This window comes from Vidua chalybeata, chromosome 14 (genome assembly GCF_026979565.1).
Source record: "Vidua chalybeata isolate OUT-0048 chromosome 14, bVidCha1 merged haplotype, whole genome shotgun sequence".
In the NCBI taxonomy this organism is placed as follows: domain Eukaryota; kingdom Metazoa; phylum Chordata; class Aves; order Passeriformes; family Viduidae; genus Vidua; species Vidua chalybeata.
In genome coordinates this window covers 4,693,022-4,718,061 of record NC_071543.1, presented here as the reverse complement: position 1 = coordinate 4,718,061, position 25,040 = coordinate 4,693,022, and the positions used below count along the sequence as shown (strand labels likewise).

Sequence of the window (25,040 nt, the reverse complement as noted above, 5' to 3'; positions counted from 1 at the left end):
AGCCTCTGCCTCCCTCTGGCAGCCCACAGGGAGGGAGCGGAGATGGCAGGAGGAAATTACCTTTGTAGTTACCTGCTTCATGCCCTGCAGCTGAGCAGAACTGAAAGGGATGGCAGGCACATCCAGAGCTCCTGCATGCTGCCAAAATTACCTTGGCTGCCCCTCAGAGCAGGGAGGAGACCTTTGGAGAGATGCAGTGTGGTGCAGGCAACCAGCATGGTCCAAGTCCTCCACCCAGCTGGGTGGGGATGGTGGACTTTTGTTTAGTGTGCTCTGGGATGCAGCCTGTGCTGGGTTCAGGGTTGTTCCCTGGTCCATTGCCACAGGATGATCCATGGGGTGAACTGCATGCTTCTCCCCTGGCTCTGTGAGCTCTGTGCCTGCCTTCAGCAGTTAGTCCTCATCCTGGCATGAGCCATGGGAATCCAAGTCCTGCAGTGGCATGGCTGTGCTGGTGTCCTTGGCTCAGGAAACCCCTCCTGGGTGGCTGGGGGAGTGAGCTTGGGGCTGGTCCCAGAAGATGCAGTGAGGTGTTGCTGGTGGAGCATCCTTTGATGTGCTTCATAAAGTGTGAAGGACACCACTGTGACATTCAGAGCTGACCATGGGACATGGGGACAGCCAGTGGCTCTGCCATAGCTGTCCGTTCTGTGTGCTGGAGCCTCCTCCTCCTCTCTCTAGAGATCCAGCCCCTTGACAGGGCATATTGCAGGGGGAGGCTGAGCCAAGGGGAATTGGTGCTTTTTTTTGTTTATAAGTGTATTTTATTTTGAGATGACGGGCAAAAGTGCTTCTGTGCAGCAGTGGAGAGGCCTCCCCAAAGAGATGCTAATGGCTTTGAGTCACCTCAGGGCGTGGGAGCATTTGGTCTTGAAAGGCTTTAAATGACCTGTGTAATGCGCTGGAAAAGTGTCCAGGGAGCGCTGGGTCATGCTGTCATTCCGCAGCACGGGAGGAGCACTGGGAGATGCGGCTGGTCTCCGGAGCACTCCCAAGGGACTGGGGTAGGAAAAAGGATTAAAAAGTGCTGTAGTTTGAAAACAAGCCCTAGTTGGGCCTTCGCTGTAATGAAGAGGAAGTGACTGTAGGAAGAGCAGGTCTCTGGCTGGCTGCGGAGGGAGCCTGAGGTTGCCGTGGGTCCCTTGTGGTCCCTCTCCTTGCGGTTCGCTCGTGGCTGACCTGGAGCAGCGCTGGCATCACTGGCTGTGCCCTGCTGGAAGCGGGGCACGGGTGCGAGCTGCACCTCCAAACCTCCTCTGCTGGGACCCTCAGTGGATGGGCCCAGCTCAAGTTTGGCTGGCTCTGGGACAAACGTGTCTCCGAGACTTGTCCTCTGCACCTGGAAGCCTGGAATGGTGAAGCCCCAGGCTGAACCCTCGACGGCGGCAGCTTTCCTCCTTTTAAATCATTGATCTCTTTTAGCTGGCCCAGGAGCCCAGTTATGCCAGTCTGAGTGCCACTTTCTCAGCATTGCAGGGGGCAGAGGGAAGGAGAAGGGTAGAAAAGTCCAAAATATCTGCTGCTACCTGCTTTGTTTCTGCACTGGGCATTAGCACTAATTATCCCCCCATTGTCTCCAGTTCCTGCAGGAAGTGTTGTTTATCCTTTCAGCCTCCCAGGAATGCAACCCAAGGAGCTGTGCAGATATATTTAACCTTGCACGGAGCAGCACAATGGCCCTCGGATTTCCCGGCCCTGTGGTACCTCTGGGAAGTGCACTGTCGCTTTGGGGCGGGGAGGTTGGAGCGGGCGCTGGGTCGGGACAGCGACAAGGCTCGGGGCTGACTGCACAGCCCCCGTGCAGTGGCCGGGATCTGCCAGGGGGTCGGAACTGCTGCTTTCCTGCTGCCGTCCTGAGCAGCAAAGTGGGACTGAAGCGATGGCATGGGCAGCGTGTGTTCCCATGCGCTGGGGACTGGCGTGGTGCCAGGGTTACATGTGCTCCTCGGAGCTCCAGCAGCACACACATGACAGAGCTTTTGGCTCAGACAGCAGCTCCCGTCCCCTCTGGAGCCCCTCTTGCCCCCTTGGCCCATTCAGTTTTCTCCCTTCCTAGTATTAGTTAGGTGGTGCAGAGGGGCAGTGCCCAGAACAGGCTGGGGGCACCATGGTGGGATGCCCCTCTTGGCCTCTGTGCCTTTGCTGAGGTGGGACTATGCTGTGCAGGGGGAACACCCCTTGTTTGGTTGGGGATCTGTTGTTATTCCATCCCCCAGAAAACATCCCTGTAGCAGAGCTTTGACTTTTGCACAGCAGGAGGGGCTCTGGGGAGCACTGGTGCGAGGCCAGCTCCTTGCTGGGATGCACTGACCCCTCACTGTGGTCATGCTCATGTGGCAGCAGCACTGGTACCTTCCCAGGTCTGGATCTGTGTTTCCTGGCTGTTCCCCATGGTGGGCTTTGCCATGAGCCCAACCTTGCCTTCACTGTGGTCTCTGCACCTCTTTGAGCTTCACTCCTCTGTGGGTGAGGAGGTGAGGTGCCAGTGTCCTGTGCTTGGTGTCCTCTAGGAAGCACTGGAGTGGGGATAACCGTAGTGTGCCTCGTGGGGTGCAGACCCTGAAGGATGCCAATCCCCTATGTTATGAATGAAAAATTATCCAGCCGAATTAAAAAAATTAAAAAGAATTTATTTTAGCAATAGAGATCTAACTTAGCCAGCCACAAGGAAAAGGACAGTGCCAAGCCCGGGATCGGCACTGGGTGCGAGACACAGAGATCAGCCTCAGCAGAGGTTTCCCCCTATGCTCCCACACTACCATCCTGGTACAAGTGATTTTTATAGGGAAAATTTGCCTGAAGGCAGGATTTTGGCATTCAGTCCTTTGTTTCATTCAGAGTCCCATAAGTTGATGAGATTTCCTTCTCGCTGACAAGGCAGAACAATTCGAAGTCCGGAGCCGTTGAAACTCTTGATGAAATTTACGGGAACACAATATTCACGTGTATCAGCCCGGGGGATGTTCCTGATGCCCATCTCTGGTCGTTCACGCGATGATCAGCGCCTGAGTGTCTTCATATCGCTTCAGATAAGGCCCATCTCCTGGCAAGCCGCATCCTTTTGCTTGTAAATTGGGTTTCAACATACACCTGGTTTTGCCTGAGAAGGGGGGCTTCTAATGCCAAAGGGTACATTCTAACAACTATTTAATATTATATATAAATATCATGCAAAAAAATGGCGCGAATTATACCTGTTACATATAACACCCTAGTACAGCACAGGAGCTGGCTGCTGCTGCTCCAGCCTCTGGAGAGACTGAGGGCTTTGCCTTGCAGTGCACTCCTCCTCAGTGAGGCACACCTCTGTGCCGAGCTGGATGATCTTTGCAGCATCCATCTGGGGGATAAGAGCCATGACTTGCTCTGGAGCCCAAAGGTTATTCCAGAGCAGCAGCTGCCATTGCAGCCATGCCCTCCCTCATCCTTGCTGGCCTGGGGGCTGGTGGCTGTGGTAGGGATGAGGCTGGGCTGGAGCTGCACTGCAGGCGGTGGCTGAGGAAGAGGGGAAGGATGCAGAGCCACAGGGTGCTCCTGGAGAAAGGCTCAGATCAAAAGGCTGCTGCCATGGGTGGTCTGGCAGGAGCCAGCTGGGAGCAGGGCTGTTTTCAGGAGCTGCTGGTGTAGACATGAGTGCTGGGTCTGCTCGCCTGCCGTACAGCATCAGCTGGAGAGGCTGGCAGAGCAGGGTGGCAGGAGAGCACAGAGCTGCAGGAGAGGTAAGGGAGGGGACAGGGTTGTGGGACCTGGAGCAGTGGAGTCCTGTGGCAGGAGGGGAGGGATGATTTGCATGGGGGGGTGGCAGGGCTGCCATGGCTGTGTGAGTGCTGGACATGCCACTTTGGTGGCTTGCCCAGTCCCCAGCTGCTTTTCTCAAGGGTCAGGCTGCAAGGGGCTCACTCACTTCTGTGATGGCCTTGGGAAGGTGGCTCTGCTCCCGCTAAAGCCACGCGTCTGCAGCTGGCCCTGGCAGTGCCATGGCCCCTCCCTCCCAGCCCTCGGTTTCACTGTGACCCCCTGGCTTCAGCGAGGTTTCAGCCCCTGAGCTGTGGGGGCAGCTGCTGGCAGAGAGGCAGGGACTGTGGGTTTCATTGCAGGGGGGATGGATGGATGGATGGATGGATGGATGGATGGATGGATGGATGGATGGATGGATGGATGGATGGATGGATGGACATATGCAGTATGTGGGAAAGAGGGTTACCATGGGCTGCTGGTGCAGCCCCAGGTTTCATGGGTTAGGGAGGGAAGTGCTGGGGACCCTGGGGAGCTGCTGTCTTCCCCAGGAATCGGAAGCAACTGTGCTGTGCTCCAGGGACCTGCCACAGCAGAGAGGGTGGAGAGGTGCCCTGGGCCTTTTGTGTCCTGTCAACCCCCAGGCCACTGATGAAGATGGCAGGGGAAGTTTCCCACACGGTGTCAGTGGGAATTGCCCCATAATGTCCCAGAGAGCAGTGTGTGCCATTGCTGCCTGGGATGTCTTCAACTCCCTCCAGCTGATGAGGAATCCATATGGCATGATTCCTGCTGTGTGGCTGCAGGAGCTGGGGAGCAAACTGCAGGGAATCCCTTCCTGATCCATGCTGCAGCTCAAGGGCTCCAAAATGCCACATCCCCTGGGAACCCTTGGTGGACACATGCTGTGCTGAGGTCCTGTGCGAGCACTCCAGGAGCTGTCACCTTCCTGGGCACTGTTTGTAGAAAAGCGGCAAGATTTTCCCTTGTACCAGGATATCACTGAAGATCAAACAAAGGATCTTTGTTTGGTGCTTGTCCCTCTGACATCATGGAGGTGAATGAGGTGGAAACCTTGCAGGCTTTAGCTGGAGCATCCTTGTCCTGTGCAGGAAACCCAAGACAGCCCTTCCCAGTCTTGGAGCCTGACAGGAGACATTCCGGAGCAAGGGGATTTTGTGATGTAGCAAAATGGTCTCATCCCATCAGTGAAGGCAGTGATGAAGGTGAAATTCCCAGAGGGAATAAGGTGCTGTGCAAAAGGAGGAGTTAAAGAGCACAAATGGCCAGTGCCTGCTGGGCTCTGGTGGCTCTTCTGGAGGGTTTAAGAATGAAGCAACTGAACTGCCAGTACACAGGGTCTCTCATTGAAGTGAACTGCTGCATGGGAACCCAGCCTCCTGGCTCTGTCCTTTATTTAAGAGATGCAGGTAGAGCAGTGGAAATTATGTGGCACAACCTTGCTTTAGCACCAAGCAAATTGGCTGGGAAAATAATTAAAGCTGGTATGGAAATACTGTTTCAGTTTGATGGATTAGGGACAGCAACACAGGCTTTTATAGGGGGAATCCAGTTTAACTGCAGCAGGCAGTGTTCTTTTTCTAGTATGGCAATAAAGTGACTGGGGAGGGCAGCTGGGAGATGGATCATTGGGATTTTCAGTAAGCCTCAGACAAATCTGTGGCGTTATTACAGTGGGAGTGGTGGGAGGAAAGGCCAAGTTCTGTTTGATGTGTTCAGGTGTTCCAGGAGGGAGGAGTAGAGGTGATGGTGTGGCCAAGGGGTGCTCTGTGCTGGCCTGGCTGAGGGATGTTCTGTGCTGGCTGCAGCTTTGAGCTTCAAATTTGGTGTTAAATATGCACAGCTGATGGAAATAAAGCACAGAAAAAATAAGTAACGGTGGATATGAATAGGCTGGAGGAGCCTGAAGGCCTCCCCTCTCCCTGGGGTGCCTTCCTTAGGTCAGAAGCTGTTGCTGATTATGCAGCTGGGGCTGTGTTCCCTCCTGGGACCCTGTTTCTCCTGGACAGGCCCATCCCAAGGGCAGATTCAGGCAAGTTGGTTGGGAAGGCTGAGCTGGCAGGAGTGCGGGGTCATTCCCCTCCAGGGAAATGGAGGGGGACCTCTGTCCCTGGAGTTGCAGAACAGGTCCCTGCTGCTGTGCGGGCTGCGCTGGGCTCCTCAGGAATGAGAGAGACGAGATGTGGCTGCTGCACAGGCTGTTCTGTCCTCCCCTCAACACTGATCCAGTTTTGAACTCATTTTCCCAAGGACAACAAAAAGGATGGAGACAACTGCTGCCCAGATTTTGTATCCTGCTGTCACTGTGCCAATTAAGGAAAGGGTTGCCATATTTTATTACTTTTTTCGTTAATGCATGGGTGGAGCAGCATAGCTCTTCTAAAGGCTTATTCTTGGAAGGGGCTGAGCAATCTCGGCTGGAGCTTTTTTGAGGGGGAGGGGAAGTTAAAAAAAAAAAAAAAAGAGGGATAAAAAGGGGAAGGGAAAATAAATAATCATATCTGTTGTGGAAAATACCAACCTGCAGAATTAACATTTGTCTGAACATGTCTGGATATCCTGATGTGAGACTGAAGGCTGGCCAAATTCTGCCCGGGGTTGGTGCTGGGCAAGACCAGAGGGAATTTTATGTGGACTTGGAAAACATGGGTAAAAATGAGGTCTGGATGCTGCTCGAGGGGAAAACGTGGATTTTGGGTTGGCTGCCTGTGCCCTCAGGTGATGTACACCAGGATGTCCCCCTCCCAGGTATGGATGGGGTGATGTGGGCAGCATCCCTCCTTCCGCGTCTCTTCTTCTTTCTTCCCTTGTTGCCAAACCTCTGCATCTCTCCTGACAAACCCATGAGCTTGAGGCAGTGATGAAATGCTTTTATATTGTGAAAATAATAATTTGGGAGAAGAGGCGGGGGAACCTTTGTATCAAGAACCCTTGGTGTAACTTGCCAAGGGTAACCCATGTACCCTCACCACACTCCTGCTGCTCCAGGCTGGCACACAGGGCTTGGAGACCGTCTGGGCTGGAAGTAAAAGTAGCAGTCACTGTGTCCCAGAGGACCTGGCACTGGCTCTGCACTGGCCCTGCATCATCTTCAGCTCTACCCACCGTGGGGTTAGCTGCCCTTCCCTATCTCTTCAGTTAGTCATTGATTTCCCACCCCCTCCCCCTTTTCCCTCGGTTTTGGGCAAAGCTCAGATCAACACCAAAAAATGTGTGGTTGGATGTCACGTGTTGTTAACCTGCTGCTGCTGCACATTGTCATTACAGGCCAGCAAGGACAGGGCCACTGACTCTTGGGCACAAGGGACACGGGGCCATCTATAAACAGTGCTAGTATTGTATAACTTTTATATTTAGGGAGTTAATAACTCTAAAGAAAGCAGATTTTAATCTAATCAACTATTCCTTGAGCTGTGTCAGTCCTGGACATCAAAGAGAACATCAAAGTGAGAGGCATGAAAGGCTCTGACGGCAGCATGACTACTTTGCCAGGTGTAGCATCTCAGAGCAGGGCTCCCCTCCCTCCTCCGGGGGGGCTCCTGCACCTCCAGCAGGGTTCCTGCAGCTCCAGGCAGGGTCCTGTCCCTGCTGCTGTACTGCCTTTGAGCAGGCTCCTGGGCCTCCTCCACACCTCCGAGAGGGCTTCCGCTCCTGTCCCAGCCTGAGGCTCCTCTTGCATATGTCACAGATAAAAGCTCTTGTCCCAGCAAGGAAAACAAGATTAATGTACAAATGCCCCTCAGTAACAGAACCAAAGGCTGTTTAAACTTTTTGCATTGTTTTCCCTCGGATAGCAATGGAGCTGCATGTGAAGCCTGAAGCCGGATGTGGGAGTGTGAGATGCTGCTCCCTGGGACAGCTGGCTCTGGCGAGGTGCTGGGGAGCCTCTCACGCCAATCCCGATTCTTAAATTCTTTCCCCAGTCTCAGTCAGGCTATGAAGCAAATCCTGTTTTTGTCCTTTCTTTTTTTTTTTTTTTTTTTTTTTGTCTTGTGCCTGCTGACCAGAGAGAGCCCATGAGTGATGTGGGGAGGCAGGAGGGGCTGTGCCCCCCCGGCTGGGCTGGAACAGCAGGGCCTGGGGCTCTTGGGGCCAGGCAGCCACTGCGTCCCCAGCTCTGGCACAGGAGGGACCACTCCCGGTGTGGCAGCCTTGCCAGCTTGGTGCCCAGAGCACTGGGGGTGTACTGGGACCCCCTCATCCTGCCAGCCCTGCAGCGTGGAAAGCCCACTGGCTCCAGGGCAGCCCAAACAGCCAGCAGGCACAGGGCCAGGAGTGCTTCCTCCCCGCTGCTTTCCCATGGCTGCGGCAGCTCCGAGCCTTCAGAACCCCTCCGTGGGCTGTGCAGAGGAAGCTGCTGGGAGCCCTCGTGCTCCTCTGTCTGTTTGGCTCCAGCAACTTCTCCGCTGTCTCTCTTGGGGAAAAGAAAAATAATTTTAAGTGTGTGTGTGTGTGTTTGTGTGTGTGCAAGGCTGCATTTGGCCAGCAAGAGCTGCTTCAGCGTGAACGTATCAAAATATCGGATGGATTTATTTTATAAGCCCCTTGAACTGGTGCAGGGAAGAGCTCAGGGTTTCCTCCAGGTACATCCTATTTCAGACAGTGGGGAAGAGATGGTGCACTGGGGTGGGGGTGATGGAACTGATGTGTACGGTGGCATGGGGGTGGGCATGTCCCAGTGTGGCACCTGTGCAATTTGTCATTTGCAGGTGCTATAGTAGCAGCCTGGGGCTTCCAGCAGCCAGACCCTCTCCTGCTGCTGGGTCATCCCCCTACACTTTGGTTACAGCCCTTTTTCATAGAGTCCCAGACTGGTTTTTATTGGAAGGACCTTAAAGCTCATCCAATTCCAATCCCCTGCCATGGCAGGGACACCTTCTGCTATGTCAGGTTGCTTCAAGCGCCCTCTAGCCTGACCTAGAACACTTCCAGGGATCCAGGGGCAGCCACAGCTTCTCTGGGCAACCTGTGCCAGGGCCTGCCCACTCTCACAGGGAAGGGTTTTTCCTCTTCTCCCCAAGCAGAGCCTGTGCACCACACGAAGATGTTCCAGGGAGGAAAACAGGGCTGGGCTGGGCTGGGCAGCACCATTGCTTCCCACAAGGTCAGTTCCTGCAGCAGTGTCAGGGTGAGGGGTCCCTGTGGCTGTGACTGAACAGGGCTCTCCTCACATCCACGATGAGGGACACCACAGTGGGTATCACCCGGAGCCTGCCTTGCTGTGGCTGAGGAAACCACGAGGTACCACTTGTGCACGGGGTGGTGGGTGAGAAAGGAGGGGCTGCATCTGATCAGGAACGTGCTGGGATGCTGGCAGAGGCTGGGTAGCACTTGGAGTGCAGCTCCTGGTGCTCTGCAAACCAGAATTGGGAGTAGCAGGTTGAGTTGCCTGCTGGGAGCTGTTTTCCAGCCTCGTGCAAAGGAAGGGAGCTAAAAATACAGTTTGTTTGCCTCCAGCTGGAGTTGATTTAGGTATCCCTGGCTGTTGTGGAGTGCAGCAGAGGACAGCCAGTAGTGGAAGTTTGCCAACTATAATTTTGCTGCTATACCCTCCACACCCTGCTCCAAAAACCAATGACCAGGAAAAGCAGGGAGCAGGATGGAATGTTAAGAGCGCCCAACCTGCTCTGCTCAGAGCTTCCACGACTTGATTTGACTTTTCTCCTTCACCAGAAGCAGGCCTGGAGCTGCTGGAGGGGATGTTAATAGGTTTATCTGTGCCATGCAGAGCAGCCCTTCTGCATGGAACGCCAGCACGGCCACGCCCCAGTCTTGGCAGCACGTACCAACACAAACACGAAATCATGTGGTTTCTCCTGGTTTTGTCTCCAGCCTTATGGTCCAGGTCCTGCCCTGGCTGGGCTGGAAGGTGTGAGAGGAGCTGCTGCTCCTCCTCTCCCATCCCCTGCATTCAGCTCCTGTCCCACTGCAGCTGCTGGTTCTGCTCCATGTGGGGTGAGACTGCTCCAGCCTGTGCTTGCAGGGGCCTGGCAGGGCTGGAGTGTCAGAATGCAGAGGATGTCAGGGTGTTGTGGGGCTGATGTGTCCAACCCCCCAGGCACCTGCTGCTGGAGGAGAGGAGCAGCCCAGGAGTGCAGCTGTAGTCTCACATCTCTGCTCTCCTTCCTTGCAGGTTCCTGACCACCTTCCCTGGTTTTTGATGCTGAATCAGGATTGTGTTAAATAAAGATGGAAACACTGGAGTCAGAATTGACCTGCCCAATCTGTCTGGAGTTATTCGAGGACCCCCTCCTGCTGCCCTGTGCCCACAGCCTTTGCTTCAGCTGTGCCCACCGCATTCTGGTGTCCAGCTGCTCCTCCAGCGAGTCCATCGAGCCCATCACTGCCTTCCAGTGCCCAACCTGCCGCTATGTCATCTCCCTCAACCACCGGGGCCTGGAGGGCCTCAAGAGGAATGTGACCCTGCAGAACATCATTGACCGCTTCCAGAAGGCATCCCTGAGCGGCCCCAACTCCCCCAGTGAGAGCCGCCGCGAGAGGACCTATCGCAACAGCCCTACCATGTCCGTGGCCGGCGAGAGGATCGCCTGCCAGTTCTGCGAGCAGGATCCGCCCCGCGACGCCGTCAAGACCTGCATCACCTGCGAGGTGTCCTACTGCGACCGCTGCCTGCGGGCCACCCACCCCAACAAGAAGCCCTTCACCAGCCACCGGCTGGTGGAGCCCGTGCCCGACGCGCACTTCCGCGGACTGACGTGCCTGGAGCACGAGAATGAGAAGGTGAACATGTACTGTGTCGCTGATGACCAGCTCATCTGTGCCTTATGTAAACTGGTGGGCCGCCACCGGGACCACCAAGTGGCATCACTCAGCGATCGCTTTGAGAAGCTGAAGGTAAGGATGCAGGATTCCTCCAGAGCACTCGGAAGCTCAGTCTGTATGTGGGAGCTGAGGTTGCAGTGCATGTGATGTGAACCTGCGTGGATGATGTTTGACCTATATGAAGTTTGGAATCCCCCTCCACCCCCCATGCATTCTGAATAAACCTGCAAAACACTTTTCATTCCTTTTTTTTTTAATGAAAAAAACCTACAAGTCCCATCTGAGGTCATGCTGGTGAGGCGTGACTGTGGCAGCAGTCATTTTCCCATTAGAACCCTGCTCATGCCTTTCTCAGCTGCTGCTTTCTCTGGCCTTTCTCCCTTCATGTTCCAGGCTCATTCTGCCCCAAAAGCGCTTTTCCGGGATCTTTGACCTGTTCATGTTCAGAACAAAATCACTCTCTCTACTCTCACGTATTTTGAGGGCAGAAGGAATACTTCAATTCTCCAGCAAAAACACAGAACACTTGGGGTTTTTTTTGCACAGACCAGATTATTTTTTCCTCCTTGTTTTTAAACAAACTGGTGCCTGGAAAGAAATCTTCCTAGATGTCCAGTTTGTTGGGCTGGTTTCCCACCTCCCTGTCTCCAGACTCTCCTGAACTTGCTGTGAGGTGCCCAGTGCTGTGGCTAAACACCCCTGATGGCATGAAGAATGGGATGGGAATGTCCTGGGTGTTTCTTCCTCATATTCCAGCCACCAGGTTTGGCTTTGGGTTAGTGCTGCCAAATGGGGCCTGGGGAGGCTCGCTTTGCCTGCCCGTCTCCCATCTCATCATTCTCACCTAGGCTTCCCTGGTGTGCAGAGCTGTGCCAGCAGCCCTGTCCATAGTCCAGGACATTCTTTTTCCATGAGGAAATGTCTCAATTAGCAAATTGGAAACCTTCGAAAGCAGTGACCATGTTTGCATGCAATAAAGCCTGGGCAGAGAAATTAAAACCCTGGAATATTCCTCCCTGATCCAGCCTGTGCCAGCCAGGCAAATCCTTTTGAGGAAGCCTAGCAGGTTGCCAGAACACTATTCTTTTCCCTTTTAAATAAGAGTCTGAAGTGATTTTGGCCATGGATGGAAGCTCTCCTCTGCTGAAATAATTTTTCCTGTGCCATTCATCCTGCCCAGCTCCTCAGTCTCTGCAGGGCTGGAGCTGCTGGGGGAGCAGGGGTGAGGATGGCCACAGCTACCTGGAGAGGACCTCAATGTGTGTTCTTCTGCTTCATCCTCCAGCATATCCCTGCCTCTGGCTATGCATTGGTAGGGCTGGATTTGGGTGTCTGTTTTCCTGACACTTTGCCTCCACTGCAGAGATTGCTCAGGATCGATGCCAGGCTTCACCAACAGAGCCAATATTTGTTTTGGCATCTTGTGCCATCTCCTTACATGGTCCAAGCTCCGACCACTGTGTGCTCCTTGGCACCAATGAAAATCCTTGCAAGTACCTGAAATACTTGAAATCCTTAAATATGTGCTGATAGGATGCTGCTACCTGGGAATCTGTGGCCAGTGGAGCAGCTGCTGCCTCCCATGGGCCTGCCCCATGTCCCATGCCCACGGCAGGGCTCTGCCCCTCTGTCCCCTCCTCAGGACATCACTGGTGAGCTCGGTGCCTGCTCCCAGAGCTCTGCAAAGCTCTCGGGCAGCCAGCAGTGAGCAGATGCGCTTAATCCCTGGCTTTGATCCCGTATCCTGAGTGAGCTGGGAACACCTTTCAAGTTAGATTTTTTTGATGAAAAATTGGATTTTTGAAGTGAGTAACTTCCTGTTGTCAGAAGGGCTGTGCTTTCCACAGAAATCATTGGTGGGGAATATTTTTTGTCTCTTTAGAAGAGCTGAGTGCCTGAAACTGGACTAGTATGTGTAAATGAGAAACCTTCTCCCTGTGCTCCCCTTTCTTCCAAGCTGGTTTTACAACTAAAGTCTCCAGTGCGTGCCAGCAGTCTGACTTCCCCATGGATGCTCTGTAATGATCCATCCATACTGTATTATACACCTTCAGATGCTTTAGGAACCATCTTTAATCCCTTTAATGCACATGATGGGTTTATTTTGTGCATCTTCAACTCCATTTATTTATGTCGTAAATTACGATTCCAGCCGGTGTGAGCAGTTTTCTGGATTTGAACAGAGATCACTTGGATGCCAGGCAGGATGGGGCAGAGGATGGAGTGCTGGATCATGTCCAGGAGCTTTCTGAAGCTGGGGTGCCAGGCATGGATACGGTGACATTGTTTCCCTGGGAAGGTTCATGTCAAAGGTTATCAGCTGCAGATACCATTCCACGGTTCTCTGATTCCCCGTTCCAGCAGGCAATGCCGATGCTCCTGCTGTGTGAGCATGGCTGGGAGCAAACATCAGGATGGTGGTGCTTGTTTTCCCTCTCGGTGGGTGTCGGAGGGGTCGAGATGTTGAGCGCTGGCTGGAAGTCGACATTAAAGATGAAATTAAAACTGTGTGTGGATTAAAAGCAAAACGAATGGCCTGACCTAGATACAGTGAGTGCCCGGGACAGCAGTACCTTATCTGCCTGGTAAAATCTCAGCCAATTATAAATTCAGATTGCTTGAAATTTGTCATTGGCATCCTGTCTGCAGTGCCTGCCTAGGTCCTGCCTGCGCTGCGGTGCTGAGGCTGGGGTAGGGTCACGCTGGGGGATGCAGCAAGAACAGCTCTGTGTGCAGAGCTCCAGCTGGCTCCTCCATCCACAATTTCTGGTGGAAGGAGTATTTGAAGAAAGGATTTTGCCTTAATTACTGGCCACTGTTGGTGGCTTTTCTGTGAGCTCTGCTCCCTTTAAAGAGCCAGAGAAGGGCCAGCTCTGAGGAGGCTTTTCCTTTGCTGGTGCTGAGTCTTCTGTAGATTGACAGGCTGGAAATATGCAAAATAAAGAGAAGAGTGGTGTTTTGTAACACATCTGCTCTCTGCTGGAGAAAGAGCCATGAGCTGGGTGGAAAACCCATCCTCTGTTACCTGTCAGAGCAGCACTGCCTCCCGTGGGGCTGTGGGAGTGAGACCAGGATTAACAAAGCCTCCTTGTGCTGACAAATTGTGCAGAGAGCTGGTAATGATTCCAAGGCTTTTAGGAGAGTGGTAGGGTAGAAAATTGAGGAAAATCCTCCATCACGCTTCCCCATGGGACTTGTTCACCTGGGAGCTGCGAGTGTGTTCCCAGTAGTGCAGGGTGAGTCACAGATTGCTGCTTGATCTATAATTTACTGCACTGCCATGGGGCTCAGAGGAGTTTTGGTGTGTATAGCTCTATTTCTTCACACCAAGAAGAGTCAGCTGAGGACAAGGGCTGCAGTTGTGACTGCTGAGACTCCCACAGAACAGATGGGGGCAGTTCCCAGCAGGAATAGGATTCTGGTGGTGTCGGAGCTGTCGGCCCCCGAGCCCTGAAGCAGGGATGCTTTGGCTGCTTTATTTCCAGAAGGGGAGAGAAGGGGATGCAGCCCCAGCCAAGGCTCACTCCGGGTCAGTGGTGGTGGAGGATGGAACCCCCCACTGCTGTGGGGACCTGAGGAAGGGACACGTGTCCCCTCAGGTGCCACAGCCTCAGCTGTGCGGGCAAGGGGGCTTTGGGCCCCCCAACTCAGCCATGAGCTTCTCAACAGCTCTGGGTGTTTTTAGTGTTATCTCAGAGATAGTTTGTTATCTAGTGACCTCCCTGAGCAGGGGAACCTGTGCCACACACCAGGGTCCCCACCACAGGGTTCTCATTCCCATTGTTGCTCTCAGGGGCAGAGCAGCAAGTGCTCAGCTGACACTAAACACCCAGAAGATCATCCTCATCCCTGCTTAAATATTGACTGTTTGGAGGTCACAGGGGCCAGGAACCAGCTCTGAGGGCTGGGATCTTTGATAATTTGCTTTGCTTCCCAGAAATCTTTTTAAGGAGGGTATTCCTTTTTTACCTTATTAATAACTAAGCTATTATGAATATTGAGATAGCAGAGCTGCAAACTGCTTTGATTCGATTAATCTCTCACTTTTTCCAAATCTACATTCACATCCAAGATGATTTCAACATTGCTATCTCAAGAGCAACTTGAGCTGGAAAATGAAAGCATAAAACTGAAAATCTCTTGGTGACACTATGTTTGGGATGAGGCTGGAGGATTCATCTCTAGCCTTTGTATCCTGGGAGATGGCAGCCCAGAACTGAAGTCCAAGCTCTCTGGAGGGGGAAAGATGGTTTGCAGATGAGGTTCTTTTTAAATAACAGGTGTCACCTTCTTTTATCAAAGTCCCTGTGTTTCTGCAGCAGGGTGTGGTTACCTGTCTGCTTTTCCCTTCTGTGGGCTGTTGAGCTGTTCAGAAAGGGCTCCCTTTCAGGCAACCCTCTTGCACGGAGGGGCTGTGGAGGCTGTGTGTCTCCATCCTTCCCCATCCAATGGCTGCATTTCTGAGAGCTCACAGCTGCTGCATTTTCTATTTTATTTGGGTTTTTTCCCTCTTTCTGCTCCTGGCATTTCAGCCATGTCAGTGACCAGCCCTGCCTGAAGGCAGGCTGTGCTGGGCAGAGCTCAGTGGGATGGGACGAGGCGTCTCGAGCTGCTTACATTGGAAGGTGCCACCCTGTGAACACCTCATTTGGGGGAAGCAAAGTCTGGTTTTGCTTTAAAAGAATGCATAGCCAACAGTTTTGGAGAGCCCTGCTTGAAGGCTGGGCAGCAGTGCTGGCCCAGGAGCAGCACTGGGCTGCAGGGTTGGGTGGAGGGGGCTGTGTGCCCTTGCACCTCCTGGGCTGCATGCAGGGTGGGTGCTGCGAAGCTGCCAGCCCTCCTCCCCCTGCACCACCTCCCTGGGAGGTGGAGGAGCAGCAATGCTGTCCCTCTCCCCACAGCTGGCAGCCCTCTGTTCCCCAAACAACCAGCAGCTTTGCCGAGGGATTGATATTCCTGCCCAGAGTAGCTCTTGTTTAATATTCAGGATATATTGCATTTGGGCACAATGAATATTCAAGAGTGGGAATGAGCAGAGCTCAGCTGATTCTGCTGGCTGAGCGCTGGGGGTGACACTGGCTCTCCTCAGGCTCTGCTTGGTGATTCCTGGCATGTGTGTCCCTGAAAAGTGGGTTCCAGCAACATTCAGTGGCTTTGAGTTATTTGGAAAGTTGGGTACGTGCAGTTGAGTGTCAGATGAATTTCTCAGAAGGCTCAAAACCTTGCTCTCTGATACTGAATATTGCTTTTATTATCACATTAGCCTGTGAAACACCTGACAGGTGTAATTAAGTGATTTTACCTTGACAGCTGATGTGTTTTTTTTTAAAAAAAACTACTTTGAATATCCAATTGAAGTAGTTTGATGTGCCTTTTTGTAGAAATCAATATGCAGTAGCAGCACATCTGCTGATAAATCCTCCTGTGTCAGGAGTGGAGATGGATCTCAGGGACCTTGAGAAGGAGCGGGGGGGTTACCTTACCAGCTGTAGGCTGGTTCTATGGAGTGTCCCAGCTCCTGCTTTGTGCTTTCAGGATCTCCAGGGAAGCCATCCTCTTGCTGAAAGGTGCTTGTTGGCTACCATGGAGCTGGGCACGTCCCCCAGAGCTGACAGATTCTGCTCCCCATGGGAGCTGTGACCTTTCATTTGACCTCAGAGGTCTTTTCCACCCCAAAGGATTCTGTGAGCAGCAGCAGATCAGCCCACCTGGGTTTGATCTCTATCAACAAACAGGTAGGTCTGTGATGAGGAAAGCAGAGGTGTGTCCCCAAAATTTTCTGAGCTGGCTTCCAGATGAACAAGTTCTTGCACCTCTGATTCTGCTTCTGAGCTCTTGGCTGGGTGGTTGTAGGAGGGCACATCTGGAGCAGCTGGAGAGCTGTTCTTGCAGGGTGTCATGCCCTTGCAGTGCTGTATGACGTGCAGTGGGAGCACATAAAGTCTGTACATGTGAGGTAGAGCATTCTGTCAGGAGGTGGGAGGGGAGGTGTGCAGCCAGGCTGGGTAACAGCACTGGAATGGCACCAAGTGTGAGTTCCTGCTGACTTGTTACACTGATGAGGCACCCAGTTCCCCTGACATGGCTGTCCCCTGTGCTGGGCTCTGGTCATGCACAGCAGGATTAGGGCTGTCTTTGGGTGTCCACAGTGTCTGTGGGAGCCAGGCCCTTTGGGGCATGGATCAATGTCCTTGGCTCTGCTGCGTGGAGCAAACGGACTCTCAGATACGAGGAGCAGGGATATTTCCAATCCTCTTAGTCTCTATGGCATGGATTAGGCATTTCCTGGTCCTGCTGGTTGCCCTCCATTCATTTGGTTGGTTTGGGAGAGTATTTTGCTTTGATGGGAGCATGCCCAGCCGTGTTCTTGGGAGGGATATCAAACACCACCACCAGCGTGAGGTCCCCTTGGCTCCGACCCTGTCAGCTCTGTGCATATGGGGCTTCACCAAATGTGCTCCAGGATGGAGAGACCTGGACAGCCGAGGGCAGGATGGGCTCCTGCCCCATGGCCAGAGGTGCGAGCAGCCACGGTGGCTGGGGAATCGGGTGGGATGTCCCAGCAGGAAACACCTTTTCCTCCTGAGAAAGCTGTTGGATAAATCTGCATCTTGCTATCCTGTGCACCTCCTCTGAGCATGGCCCTTTTGGAGCCCATTCTGAGCACTCCAGCTTTTCCAAGCATTCACATCTGCTTGTGAAAGGCTGGGATTTGGGCATTTTAGTGTTCAAAATCATCACAATATGCAGCCAAATACTTGTGAGCCACCTGAACCCCTTTGCGCTCTTGTGGGCATCTTTGGTTTAAGGGATAAGCTCAGCAAATAATGTGCAAAAAGGTGTGTGTCATGCAGGATGTGCCAAAATGATAAATCCAGATTCCTCCCTTGTTTCTCCAAAGGGCTTTTGGGAACCAGACATCCGGTATCCAAAAGAAAACACGCATTGATTGTCTTTCAGCATGAGTTCTTTGGCTTTGTTTGTTTATTTTTATGATGATGGTAATTGGAAACTAAAGGTCGAGAGACAAGAGAGCCTGATGGATGTGCTCGCTGCAGCTTTGTATCCTGGCTGGAGTCAGATGCTTGTGGTAGAGTGATCCATAGAAATCCAACCTCTAATGGAAAACATGAAAAAAACAAGCCCCTTCTTTGGCCTGCCAAGGAAGGAGTCGTGTCCTGCCTGAAGCTCTCCCAGTACTATGGAGAAGGAGAGGTTTCCAAGTGGTTCAGGGGTAATTGAGCTGCAGCATGATGCCTGACAAAACCCATACCTCTTTCTGAAGTGTGTTTGTAAAGTTTCATCTCAAAATAACTCACCCTGAGTATTTCCATACTGCTCAGAATGGTGTTTTCCCTGGATAACTGGTGCACGGAACCATTTTTTATTAACACTGGGTGGAGGATTGTGTGTTTATTGGGTGCAGAAGTTGAAAGCTGGCTATTCTCTGATGGCATCTGCAGGCATAAAGCTGAGCCAGGATGTTGGGAAGCTGTGAGCCCATGGTGGAGTCAAGAACGTTGATGTTCTCAGAGGCTGATGACTAGGTTAAAGGCAGGAGAGTTTGAATTTCTTTTCAGCCACATCTGCTTCCAACAGTCAGATCCAGCAGGAAGCCACGCAGGCTGGAAAATGGAAGGATGCTTAGAGAGGGTGTTGAGGAGAAAGCAGCTGGGGCGGGGGGGGGGTAGGAATGTGTTTTAGGAATGCTGTTTGCAACATAAACTTACTGGTTTTGTTTGGAATGTGCCAGGTGAGGACAGAGCAGGTTATTTATTGCAGAGGTGGAGGTGGGACATACATTGCGTTCTCCTCCCAGACACTCTCAGGCACCAGTACAGGGATCATGAGGTATTGTCCTCCAGTGGCAGGGCTGGAGAAAAGGATGCAGTGGCATCTCTTCCCCAGCCCCTCGGGAAGCAGCAATCTACTGGCAAAAGCCAAGGGGTTACAATTCCTACTGTCACAGCCACCCCCTCCAGCTCAGGAGGCTCTGGAAGTGGTGTGACTTAGGCAAGCTGAGTAAACCAAGGACTCAGCCCATCTCCAGGGGCCATGGAGCAGGGCATGGGATGCAGTGTCCTCTCAGCAGGCAAGGTCAGGCTCTGCCCACTCCCACAGCCTGTGTGTATCTGTGGTCTGGCTTCCACATGGCATCACACTGCTGTGGGCCTTGGCAAGCCCCTGCTTTGATGACATCCCAGGGGCACATCGCTCCTGGATGCTCCTGGGCTTCCTGGCCCTTTGGAATACCAGCTCTGAGCTGTGCATCAGAGGCAGGGGAGATTCACAGCTGCTGTGGGTCACTTCACAGTGCCATGGGCTCAGAGGGGGCTGGTGCTATTCCATTTGGGATGGAGGAGTCCTGGGGTTTTGCCTTAATCTTACAAGTCACAAGACTAAAGGGTGAATTTTTAGCAGAGCCGGGCTACAGGTGATGTGTGCGAGGCTGAAGTTTCCCAATTTGCAGCAGTTTGTCCAGTCCCAGGTGTGAGCTGTGATGTGCCAGCTTCTCCACCTGAGGGGTCAGAGCATTTCCTTTGGGAACAGCCTCTCACCCAAGGGGTCAGAGTATTTCCCTTGGGAATGCTCTCTGTCTTCCCTAAGAGCATGCCCATGGGCCATGCTGGGCTTGCTAATGCCAAGGAGTGCCAGTTGCTGGGGACCAGAGCAGTGCTCAGAGAGGAATCTGGTGTTGGTCCTTTAGCTGATGCTTCTGCTGAAGACAAAGTGCTGGTTATTTATTTCTTGGTCTTCTGTATGTTCAGGCTTTCCTTGGGCACATCTCCCAAGCACCCCTCAGGGAAGCCCACCCTGTAGGCAGCATTCCCAGCAGTACATCCCCACGGCTCTGCTGGTGGTTTTGGGGGTGGCAAGTGCTGCCAGGACCCACAGTTTGGGCATCTGTGTTCCTCCTCCTCATCACCATTTCTGAGCCCTGCAATCTGCCTCAGGTGTAGCGTGGTTGTTACGCCCTGGAAGAAGAGAAATTATTGTCTTGAGCTCATTTTTATCTGTTTTTCCTGATGAAATGAGAGGGAAATTTCTTGTTTCCCTTCCCACACAGTGATAGTGTGGCCACTGAGAAAAAATCTATTAAAGTTTAGGACTGGGAAGAGGGTGAAGGAGTGTGGCACAGCCTGGGGCTGGTCCCAGGGAGGCTGAGGCCTCCATCCTCAGCAGGGACCCCCTTCACCCCTTGCAATGCCCCTGCCTTGGGAAGGCCAGGCCTCTGCCCTGGACCGTGTTTGCTCAACCCCTTCTTCCCTTGCTCAAACCCAGCATTTCTGTTTCATCTGATGCCACTCGGTTTTTAAAGCTGTGATTCTGAATTTCACAGTGTTCCTTGTCAGTCTCAGCAGGAAATATGTTTGGGACCAGTTGGGAAACAGAAGGGAAAAAAATTACCAGAAGGGTTTTTTTCACTCATTTGATCTGTATTTATTTATTTATTTATTTATTTATTAGCAGTAAAGCACAGCGAGAGCACAACTCATCTCCCACAATCTGTTTGCTGCTTGCTGGGTATTAGAGAATGACACCAGCTGGGCTGGTAAAAAAGCCTTAAAAAAGAATAATCCCAAAGCCACATTAGCAATTAAACATGTCACTCCCTGAACTCTGGGGTTTAATCCATTTTCTTTCCAGTTTTTCTTTTTCCTTTTTTTTTTTTTTTTATTCTCTCTTGCTTTGTTTCTGGGTTCTGTTTGGAGGCTGTGCCAGATGGGGGTTGTGCCTCAGATTGATGCTGAGTTATTTTATATTCTCCTCAGGATTAATTAATGCAATGCATGGGCAGCTCCTGGGTGATGGCTCTGCTCTGAGGGGCGTGGGCTGAGCGGTGCATTTGGGTCAAAACTCCGAGTGTGGGGTTTGAGACACTGAATCATGGACTCCTTCAGGTTGGAAAAGCCCTTCAAGATTGAGTCCAGCCATCAGCCAGCACCAGCACCTTGTTCATCACTAACCCATGTCCTCCCAAACCCTTCCATGGTTCTAATACAGCAGCAGGGACAAAGCCCCTTTTATATGGGACCAGAGCCTTGAGAAAGAGACATGGAAGCTGATGGGGGAACCACACCCTTCCTGTTCTGGGCAGCAGGAAGGTAGGAGGGGCTTTTCTCCTGCCCCACCTGCCCCCAGGTTGGGCTGCAGGGGCCAGGCTGGGGGGTTTCCCATCCTTTCTTCCGCACTGGGTGTGAGCAGAGCAGAACAGGGGGTGCCTGGGGGTCCCGCGGAGAGGCAGCTCTGGCACTGAGCTCCATTCACTGCTGGGCTGAGGCACAGGGAGAGCGGGGAAAATTAAGGAGAATAGAGAGTAATAAATGTGACGGTTTTGGAATAATTTAAATCCAAGTCATGCCCAGCCAGGCAGTAAATTGTTCAAGTTGCCCACGGCTGAGCTTTGTGTAACCTTGGGGAAGTGAAGGGATCCTGCACACCTCTAGTATGATCTGTGGTGAGTTATTTAGTGCTCAAAAGCTACTTTTTAACTGTTGTAAAACACCGCAATCAAAAATGAGAAATTAAATTCTAATGGGGCTGTTTCAGAGCCCAGGCCAAGGCCTCTCGTGGAAGCTGCTGCTCGCAGCAGCCCTGCCAGCACATAAATCTGTGGCGCCAGAGGGAACAAAAAGTTCCCACTGGCAAAGATGGTCTCTAAAGAAAGATGAGGGGACTAACAGGGGGAAGAAAGGGAGGAAAAGCAAATTAGATCAAGGTTCAGTGAGTGACCCTCAGGGTTGGGGTCTGCCAGGGGGAACGGTGTGGGAGGGTTACTCTTGTGCCTTGACACCGTTCAGTGTTGAAAGAGTCTTTTGACCCATTGGTGGATGAGCAGGAAGGGGACTGCTGGAGCCAGATGGGGCCAGGAGCGGGCAGGAGGAGCGGGCAGGAGAAGCGGGCAGGGAAGGGGTCAGGAGCAAGCAGGGAGCAGGATTCCTGTCATTATAATAACTCAGGATCTGCTGCAGAGAATGGCCCAAGGGTTTTGGCTGATACAGCTGAGCTCCTGGTGTGGTGGCAAAGGGTACAAAGAGGTGAGGCTGCGATTTTCCTGGATGTGGGAATTCCTGTTCTTCCTTCCATGTGCATAGTCCTCCTGAGGTGTAGCTCAAATGCTGAACTTCGTAGGGAGCTGCTGCAGGGACCTTAGGGGTTCCCAGACTGTCCCTTCCATTGGGAGTTGGGAGTCAGGCCAAGACCCCAAGGAGCTGGGATGCTCTGTGCAGCTCCCTGTGCTGCTGATGCCAGTCTGCTGCCCTCCAAGCCAGGCCCCAGTGGGACTTACTGGGCTGAAGGGTGCCTCTGGTTCAAGCACCATCCCAGCTGTCCCAGGGGATTTGGGAAGCCCCTCCTTTGGGAGGAGAGGGGATGTGAAATCAAAATCATGTCAAACCAAGCATCCCAGGACTGGTATGTGTGTTATGCTGAGACTTTGGAGAGAAGCTCAAACATTGACTCAAATCCACTCCAAAGGCTTGGGGAAAAATAAAAAAAAACAAAGTGAACCCACAAGGTGTTTGTTTATTTTCTGAAACTCTTGGGATTTTCCAGGGAGCCTCATGACTCCCTCGGGCTCTGACTCACTGGGATGGAATGGAAGGCCTGTGCTGAGCAGCCAGGGTTGATAGGCAGGGGCTGGCAGGGGGGCCCAGGGGCAGGGGCTGCCTGGGGGCTGCTGCTTGCCCCTCAAGAGCCCGTGTCTTGCTGCTGCATGCCAGTGATAGTGGCTCCAGCCAGACCCAGGGCTCTCCCAGGGAAACAGCTGGATGCTCTTGGTCCACGCTGGGAAACCTTGTGCCTCTGGAGATGGTCTGCATTTGTGAGGAGGGGGTGACAGCAACACTGCCCCCTTATCAACCCCCTCGAGGGTCCGTGGGTGGCCCTGGGGTCCTGCCTACAATGCTTGAAGCTCCCCTTTACTGGCTGTATCATAGAGCAGATCTGTTTCCTTCCTAGGGTACAGGAGGGAAGGAGACTTTTCCTTTAATCAGAAATGGATGGGCTTTTTCTGGAACAGTGAGCAAGGGCTGGTGGGAGTTTTACACTTCACTGAGTGCAGCTTTAGTCAAGTTAGAAGCAGCTGGAGCAGGTTTTGGCATGAGCACTTACCCTGTGCTCAGCACAAAGGCTCCAGTGGTCCCTCCCCTCCGCTCTTCCCAGATGTTGTAACTTTTGGAAAAGTCTGCCTTGGGTTGATTCCCGGTCTCGTTCCCGAAGGTGGTCTGCAGAGAGGCTTGGGCAGCGGCATGGCACAGTGTAGGGAGCTCCTGGGTTGCTCGGTGCCACTGGCTGGCATATGGCCATTGTTCTGGGGGGGGCGAGGAGGGCAACAGGGCTGGCTGGAGGCAGGGCTGGGCATGTGGGCTCCCTCTGCTCTGCCCTGAGCCGCTGCCTGCGGGCGCCTTGGGGCACCTGCCAGCAGCACCAGTGTCGCCTGCCCCAGGGCAGCCACAGTGGGCAGGGCTGTTTGCTCCAGGAGGGAAAACGTGTTCAGGCATTTTCTCTCGTGCCCATTGCCGTAAGACATTGGAGCTTGAGCAATCCGTGGGGCTGGTGCCCAAGATGTGCTGGATAAGCTGGCACTGGCGTTGTGCCGGGGCAGCCCAGGAGAGTGTTTGGATGTGCTGGAGGAGGCCGTGGGCTCGGACCCATGGGCTGCTCTGGGCCTCAACCCATCGGAGTCACCAGTGGCGCCCTGACTGTGCAGGGGCAAATGCACAGGCTTTGCTGGCCCAGGATTTCTGTGGCACCCACAGTGCCACTTGGTCTGGTGGGACTCTGGGATACAAAGGCTTTGGAAGTTCAGTGTCGCCTCCACATCTCTGCCAAGTCCCCGCTAGCACCAGCACCCCATGCATTGCAGGGGCAAAAGGAGTCCCCAAGCAGTGCCAAGGCTCTTGCCACAGAAGAAACTCTGAAAATGCTGTTTGTGCCATTGCTTGGTGATGGTTTTGGTGATTTTTCGGTAGGTTTAGGCATTTTGTTTACTTTTCCAGAAGCAAAAGAGCAAAGGGGTAAAGGCAGAAGGACTGGGACTCTCTGCTTGCCTGTGCACAAGGGGTTAAAGCCTTCTCCAGTGTTGGCACATTCACCCCGAGGCTCAGTTTGTACCAAGTGCATCTATCTCAGCATCTCCAGCGCTGGTTTGAACAGTCTCACCCGTGGCTTTACATAAGCAACGAATCAGCCAAAATAAGCCCCATCCCAGGCAGTTGTTGGCGTGTTGGTTCTACTTCCCAGAGAAACCCAGGGGTTTGCGTCCTGCTGCGCACTTTGGCAGCGCCCACACCGAGACCTGCCAGCCCAGGCATGGCTGGGCCAGGAGCGGGGAGCGCTCCCCATGCCAGCTCCCCACGTTCCCAGGATCTGCCTGCTGCCCCCGCAGCCAGGTGCTGGGGCAGGGAGCCCGGAACACCCACAGAGCTCACCCAGCCAAGCAGCTCCCACTCCCCTCAGTGTGGCTCAGAGCCAGCCAGGGAGAAACTCAGGGCAGGTTCCCCAGGAAATGTGGGATGGCCCAGCTGAAGATGGGGATGAACATGCCCCCGGCAGCTCTTACACCGTGCTGGTGCTGAGAAGGTGGAAAAGTTGGTTCAGTGCAGGCACGTCCCACACAAAGCAGGAGTTTGGGAGGAGGTTATTTATGCGGCAGTCTCCACGGGCTTTGCACTTCATAGGATCCCAGAATATCCTGAGTTGGAAGGGACCCACCCCTTCTGGCCAGCTCCTCCGCTATTTCCGTCCAAATTCGTTCTTCTGCCAGGGGAGGCGAGGAAGGGAGACCCAGGTTGTGGTGTCACCCTCCAGTCCATGCCTGGTGCTGCTCCATGCCAGCCTCTCACAGCAGGAGACAACTGTGGATGAGAGAGGAGGTCTGCCATAGGACACATTTGGCTTAATTGTCCCCATTTACTTCTGTTCTGCCTTTCCCAGCAGTAGGATGTGGGTTTCTAAACCATCCTTGGGGGGCTCTTCTTACTCAGAAGGAACAGGAACATAGCAAGGCCCCAGTGGAAGAACACTTTCATCAATGGCTCCCAATGCTACTCTCCTTTGTCTTCAAGGTATTAAGGGAAAGTAATAGGTTCTTTCCTTCAGACAGGCTGTTCCCTTGAAAATCCAGAAAAAATAAGGTTGCTGCGTCGGGACATGCTTCAGGGTCATCCTGGCTGTCCTTGGGGTGTTCAGGCGTCTTTGGGATAGGGAGGCCTTTGTGTTGCTCTTTGTGAGGCCTTTCTGTGCTGGGCAGTGTCTTCCTGCTGCTGCTGCCTGCCTCATGCCGGCTCCCTCCATCAGGGCCAGGTGCTGCCTGGTGCCACCAGGTGCAACCAGGAATCTCTGGGTACCATCAGTGCTGGGTGCTGTCTCTTATGGACCCGGTGCGCGAGAGCTGACACAAGTGCAAGGTTTGCAGCTGCCTTTCAACCCTGACACTGAAGTTTTGTGACAATTAATCTTGCTATTTATATCAGTCTAATTAGCAGCATTATTAATAT

At 53.1% G+C, this 25,040-nt stretch overlaps 1 protein-coding gene across 3 annotated transcripts in view; it reads left to right on the top strand.

Moving 5' to 3' along the window:
* MID2 (midline 2) overlaps positions 1 to 25,040 on the top strand; it is a 69,539-nt gene that overhangs the window by 6,135 nt on the left and 38,364 nt on the right. For all 3 annotated transcript variants that reach the window (XM_053955398.1, XM_053955397.1, XM_053955399.1), the window contains exon 2: positions 9,890 to 10,611. In XM_053955398.1, coding sequence (XP_053811373.1) covers positions 9,946 to 10,611 — 666 coding nt within the window. In that variant the 5' untranslated portion in view covers positions 9,890 to 9,945. The remainder of the gene's footprint in view (positions 1 to 9,889; positions 10,612 to 25,040) is intronic.